This window comes from Echinops telfairi, unplaced genomic scaffold, assembly GCF_000313985.2.
Source record: "Echinops telfairi isolate 266 unplaced genomic scaffold, ASM31398v2 ScPeMD7_25;HRSCAF=90, whole genome shotgun sequence".
Classification (NCBI taxonomy): Eukaryota; Metazoa; Chordata; class Mammalia; order Afrosoricida; family Tenrecidae; genus Echinops; species Echinops telfairi.
Window position 1 is genome coordinate 19,385,304 of NW_022103922.1, and position 6,773 is coordinate 19,392,076.

General features: G+C 44.4%; 1 protein-coding gene across 3 annotated transcripts in view; it reads left to right on the top strand.

Annotated features, from left to right (window-relative positions):
• Positions 1-6,773, top strand: part of DENND4C (DENN domain containing 4C) — a 105,736-nt gene that overhangs the window by 66,938 nt on the left and 32,025 nt on the right. For 2 of the 3 annotated variants that reach the window (XM_045289106.1, XM_045289108.1), the window contains 4 exons: positions 115-259; positions 541-687; positions 4,933-5,052; positions 5,854-6,000. In XM_045289106.1, the coding sequence (XP_045145041.1) occupies positions 115-259; positions 541-687; positions 4,933-5,052; positions 5,854-6,000 (559 nt within the window). The remainder of the gene's footprint in view (positions 1-114; positions 260-540; positions 688-4,932; positions 5,053-5,853; positions 6,001-6,773) is intronic. The other variant, XM_045289107.1, reaches the window with a different exon arrangement.

Here is a 6,773-nt window from a genome sequence, read left to right on the forward strand (position 1 = left end):
TTTAGAGCTGTAATTCTGTGTGTGTGTGTGTGTGTGTGTGTGCGCGCGCGCGTGCGCGCGCACATGCATATTTGAGGGGGACATACTCCTAATAAACATGATTGTTACCTTTAGGTCGTTTTGGAGAGTGCCTGGCCTAGCAGTACCCGCAGTGGTATCTTCTTATGGACGAAGGTACGGAATGTGGTGCGTGGCTTGGCACAGTTCAGACAGCCACTTAAAAAGACTGTGCCCAAGGCACAGGTCTCCTCCGTGTCAGGTAATGCACGTGATTGGAAAGATGCTTGTTGTTGATTCCTAAACGTTGTGGGCATATGGACTTTTAACTGTTTGAAGGAGAATTGTGGTTGGGTAATGACATAGATTAAAACCAAATTCATTGCCATCTAGTTAGCTGTCACTCATTTTGTCCCAAATGCTTTTTCAAAAAATGTCTTTAGAATGTGTTCTGAAACTTTTTAAAGTGAAGTGTAGTGCATTCATATTTCCTGTCAGAAATGATTGTTGCATGGGCCTTTGAACTGCCGTCCTTATCTTTAGCTCCACGGGGTACTGCCGGCGGGAGTGACGGGGACACGCTGAGCCATGGTAGTGTGGATAGTTCGACTGACGCCAACAGTGGGGAGCACACGGTCTTCGTGAGAGACCTCATCAGTCTGGATTCCTCTGGTACCCACTCTAGCACAGGTATGAAAGCCTGGATGTGGCCGAATCTTGACTTAATGTCCACGTGGTGCTTGTCTGTCTGTCTTACCAAGCGTTTCCTTTCTTAAGTTTGTGCGACATGAATATCGCTTTTCAAGTGCTCAGTATGAGTAAGAGGAAGAGATAGGGCCCTCCCCTCGATGACAACGTCCCTGAACTTCCTGTCGCATCACATGACCCATGGAGAGTGCTCTTCACAAAGCCCCAGTGTGGGTCTTCTGAAGCCGTCTCTGTGTGCTCATCACCAATTTGTAGGAAAGTCTTTAGGAATGGTTCCTAACGAGCTTGATTATATTGCAAACCTTTTTTCCATCGAAAGGAATATTACCCTAAATCATTGAGGTGATATGAATGTGAAGAAAAAAATAAGTCATATTTTAAGAAAAGATTTGTATAGTTATTAATTTAAATGGAAAATCTTTAAATCTGGCCAGTCTCAGAAGTTTGTTTTTTTTCCACATTTGTCTAACTATGGCCACAACCAGTCCCCTAAAATTCAAAATAAGCAAAAGTAAAGCAGCAGGTTGGGCGGATCATATACATGTATGTCGTACTCTCTTCTTGTGTTGTTGTTGTATTGTTGGTGGTGGTGGTATTGTTGTTAATATCTTGAGCTTTTCTTGAAAAAAAAAAAAAAAAATTCGGAGTCTTACTCCTGTGCTGCTTCTCGTAACTGTGTCTCCGTGACTGAAGTTTCCTTTTCTCTGCTCTTTGTCGCTCTGCTTCTTGCTCTGTGCTGTTTCTTGGGGCTGCCTTTGCCCTTGGCTGTCATGGTGTGGGGTGCAGACAGACGTGTATGACCTGAAGCCATGGATACACGTGTGCACTAATTCTACCCTTGAATGTTAACTACTTCAGGTAATTTCCTATTTATTAGGTTAAATATTGCTGACGTGCAAGGGTGGGGGAGATACCTTATGCTGTATTTTAAGTGTATGTAACTAGTAGAAAACAATACGTTTTCTTGGTTTCTTCGGATAAGTGTCATTGTATAAACTCTAGCGATAATATCCAATTACCATTTCATGGTTGCATATTTTTAATGAATTCAAAAATATACTTAAGTTTCTAGTTTGAGGTTGGTTTGTAGCAATGTTTGTCAAATGATGTTAAGAGCATTTTGGAATTAGTAGAATTATAGAATCATTGTCTATAAGGAGCTGTTAAGGTGGTTTCGGCCTTCCGGAACTGCTCCATGGAATTCTTGCAGTAAAATTACCATCGATTAAAAAAAACCCACCCCCAAACAAACTCCTTCCATCGAATCGATGTGAGTTCATAGCCACGCTACGTAAGCACATAGAAATCCGTGAACGTCAGCATAAGACTGTCATGTGTGATTGTGTTTGTTATGTAACTTGTGTCCACAGGTAGGGATTTTTCATGGGACCTTCACGTTAAAGCTAGCTTATTTCACTTAGGTTTATTTCAACACGTTTTTACCTGTTGGAATTTTGTTTTGAAAGTTACCGGAGAAATGGCTCTATCTCACTTATGAAAAACCAGGACAATGATTTTTTGTGTTGAGACCAGTTTAACAAGAACAATAAAAATAATAATCATCACCACTGTATAAATATTTGAGCTTCTCCCATTAGTGAGTCAGCATAGTCGGTTGATGGGAGACATGGCCCTTGGGCCGTTCTGAGAACTGGTCTGCAGACTCCAGTATTTGAGGAAGAGCCTTGAGGCCAGGCTCTGTGTTCCTTTCTTTCTTTTCAGCTGCGCTTGACAGGAAGGAAGCCCAGATGCTGAAATCACTGTTGATCATGCATCTCTGTGGGGTGTCTGGTGATGCCATGGGGTACTTTGGGAGGCTTCCAGCCAGAGGCTTGAGTTGCTCTTTTCCTTAAGGATTGTTTCCTAGTATCTTCCCACTTGGTACCTGATACTGAGTCACTTGCTTGTTAGGGACTTATCTGGGTTTGATTACTTTACCTAGTGCCCAGTCCAATGTGCAGTTCATGTTCCCTGCGGCTGCCTGAGGGGCCAGTGAAAATGTGACTGAAGTTAATTCTCTCCTTAGATGACAGACCCAGAGTTGGAGGGCAATTGAGTAAATGGTAGAAGTTGGAAGGTCCTGCATATTTTATTTTAGAAACCATTTGTTAGTCAATTTGCAAGCATAGTACCAGACACTCGCAGTACTTTGTCCAGATTCGTTGTTTTGGTTTTACATAATTGCTTTATTCCTCTTACCTGAAGCACTATTTTTCCAAATCATTTGAAAGAGAATTGCATATTTCATGCCCTTTCCCCCTTAATCTCTTAATACTTCAAAAGTATTTTCACTTCCATAAGCAGTTAATAATGATTACATTCAGGAAAACATTGTTGACTGCTTTCACTTAGGAACCAATTCTCCCATAGTTGTTTTTGGCCCGTTCCCCACTGTCCTGGGTAGTACTGTTTGCCCCCTTCTTTTTGCTTCCCTAACGTCTGCAGCTGTGCTCCGTCCTGCAGGGCGTGACCTCTGTAAGCTCACTTCTGCTGCTCTGCACACACTTCCTCCGTTTGCGTTGTGTGGTGGTGTCTCGGGATTAGGCTGTGCTGCGCAGCGATGGTGTGCCCTCCTCGCCTGTTCGTCCCACAGGTGCATCCTGTCTGTCTGCTCCGCATGTGGATGCATTGTGAGCCCCAGGTTGCAGTGTTACCTGGCTTCTCTCTGCATAGTTGTTGCTCTCCCTTCGCAGGTAATAAGCAACCTGTGAGGAAACCCTTCTCTCAGACCTTGGAAGCTCTCCTTTCTCATCCCAGTTTCTCTTATGAATTTAGCATCCAGTAGTGATGCTTCCTTGACCGGATCTTCACAATGATGGTTGCAAAATGGGCAATTTTTCCAACTCTGCCACCCCCTGTAGTGATTAAGAGGACGGTCTGTTGTATGGAATAATTTCCCCTTCCTTCCCCCCCCCCCCCTTACTTATCCTTACGATCACTATGAACGTGTGGGTTTCTAGTTTATTTAGTGGACTCTACAAACAGTGTAAATGTGAGCCTGTTAGTTCTCAGTGTTGGCCTGCGGGACCGCGGTTGAGCGGCTCCTCTGCCCGTGTTTCCCGGCATGTCTGAGCACTTCCTTTCTGTGACCACATGGACCTGCTGGCACCTGACTCATCTCGAACCTTCCCTGCCTGAGCTCTGGAACCAGTCATTTCTTCAAGGGGCTCAGCCTCCTTTAAGTGGGAAGTAGGTTTTAGAAAACCAAATCCGGCTGTAGTTGTGCTCACTGCCACTAAGGTGTGGTTGCTTCTTCGTTCTTTGAGCAGGTCGAGCTAGAAAATAGGTTTTGCTTCAGAAATGCTTTCGATTCCGATCCACCCACCCCAGGCCCTTCTTTGCCTTTGCTCATTCCTTCTCATAAAGCCTCTCGTTGAGCAGTGGCAGTCTGTCATCTCAGCTACATCAGCAGGCTCCGTGCCCTCATTTGCAGTCCCACTGCGCACCTCTTACTCTGCCTAGTTCCCCGTGAGAAAAAGCCTACCCCAAGAATTCAGGACTCGCTCACCCATCCCAGTGCTTCCGGAGCACTTGCTCCGGATACTGCCTTCACCAGTGGCTTGCACTCATGCGCTCACCATCCTTTCAGTGTGGTCATGTGAAATACAGCTGGTGTCGTGCCACCCAGTTGCTGCTTGCGCTCAGTGTTAGCCCTCCCCCCTGCCCCTTGTGGCCGTGGAGGTTTTTAATATGTAGAAAATGAGTACAGCTCCCCAAATTAAAAGTAATACAAAGAGCGGTGCTTAGAGAAGTTTCCTTCTTCCCTTGTCCCATTCTCCCCATTCCCCCTCCCCATCTCTTCTAGGTAACCCATTTGTTTTCTGCCTACATCTCTTTTAGCTAAAGCAAGCAGAGATGTGTGCAAAGAGATGTGTGCTTGATGGGCGCTGTTCTTGTCAGATGCACAAGGTAGCGTGCTGTCGACATGGCCTCAATGAAATTTTGCAAAACATCTCGGCCAGTTGTCTTCGTTACAGATAAGGAAATTGAGGTGGAGTGCTGCCAAGTGTGTAATGGTCTTCAGCCTCTGACGCTCCTGTTTCTGCTGCTGTTCGCTTCTTCTCGTTGTTCGAAATGCTCCGTGTGCTTCGTGGGCTTTCTCGTCATCTGTTTCTCCAAGTTCAACCATCGTGTGTTGTAGAGCAGTGCATTTTTCCTCTGGGTGGTTTATAGGTAGAAGTATATGGAGACTTGTACGTTTGACCCTGTATGTATTCTTTTTCACAGGTGGCCAGTCGGACCAGGGCTATGGGTCTAAGGATGAACTGATAAAGGGTGATGCAGAAGTTCCTGTGCCTGAAGAAGATGCAGCCACGCAATCGACCGCCAACATGAAAGTGCACACAGGTTAAGTGCTGATATTTACTAGCAGTTCTCAGGATGACCGGTGTTCATGAAAACTGACCTTATTTGATCATGTTGGCGATAACTTTCACAAACACACGGCCTGGCTCATATGCACTATTTTGTAAGGTAGCCCTCAACAGTCTCAAGGTTTAAACTGAAAGAGGCGCCTGCAGACTACATTTTGCAGAGAAGTGCAACCCAGTTGAGGTGTTCATTTGGTAATGTGACAAAACCAGGATTAAATGTTCAGTCTTAAAACCGATATTCCAAATAAAAAAAACCCAAACCCACTGCTGTTGAGTCAGTCATGTCTCATGGAAACCCTGCAGGATGGGGTAGAATCATACCTATGGGTTTCCAAGACTGCTATAATTACAGGAGTAGAAAGCCTCATCTTTTTCCCATGGGGCAGCTGGTCGATTTGAACTTCCAACCTCGAGGTCAGCAGCCCAAGGTATAACCCAGTATGTAGTCACTATGTTGCCAAGGCTCCTTCCTTTGGGAAAGACACTTGTAGAATGAAGTTCCAACAAGTCCCTCCTGCCTAGTCCCACACAATGAGGGGACAACTGAGGACCAGAGCTTTAATCGATTCACCCAGGAATGCTTAAGCTAGTTTGGTTGTATGAAAATAAGCGATCGATTTCAGTCCGTCTTGGTAGCATATATGGCATAAGGTTAATCAGAGACAATAAATCAATAATAAAATAGTCACGTATGCACCCCTTCCCCTAACTTGGAGAGAAAAACATAAAAATCGGTGTGGTTTCTGCTCAGTAACATGTGGGTATTTGACTCCAGAGGCAGGCGACAGCCCCCACACTGTGACAGAGCATTCACAAGCTAGTCCTGAGCCACAGAGTCCTCCCGAGCCTCCTGTGGGGGGCAGCAGCATCGTCAAGTCTCCATCTGGGATATTCGAGATCCACAGCAGGAAAAATAGCTCAGGTGAGTCTCTCATGCTGGTTATTAAAGGTTGGAGACAGACCTCTACAGTCGTGTGTGTGTCCTCACTGACAGTGCTTTACTTGAGGGTGATGGACTTGGAAAAGAGCCGGAAGTGAGTTGGAGTTCTAGAATTAAGCTAAATTAGACGTTGAAATGTAAGTTATATATATCTTACATTTAAATATATATATTAAATATAATATAAATATATATTTAAATGTACGATATATATAAATGTAAGATATATAGATAGTGCGGGTATTTAGGGCGTTTGGATATCTATTTGCATGCCTGGTTCCTGTTAGATCCCTCTTCCTCATTGTAGAGGAGGCGGGCGGAGTGTGCGTCCGGGACAGACAGGTTGTGATGTGGTTGAATCTCAGAAAGGTGCTGAGTGGCAGGACTCACATCACTTCCACTCTACATAAATGTAGCCAAGAGTCTTTAATTTGGGCCCATTTTTAAAAAAAAGGAATCATTTTATTGGGGGCTCATACAATTCTTACCACAATCCATCCATCCATCCATTGTGTCAAGCACATTTGTACATTTGTTGCCATAATCATTCTCAAAACATTTACTTTCTACTTGAGCCCTTAATATCAGTTCCTCATTTTCCCCCTCCCTCCCCACTAACCCCTCCCTCATGAACCCTTCATAATTCATAAGTTATTATTTTGTCATATTTTACACTGTCCAACGTCTCTTTTCACCCACTTTTCTGTTGTCCATCCCCCAGGGAGGAGGTTATATGTAGATCCTTGTAATTGGTT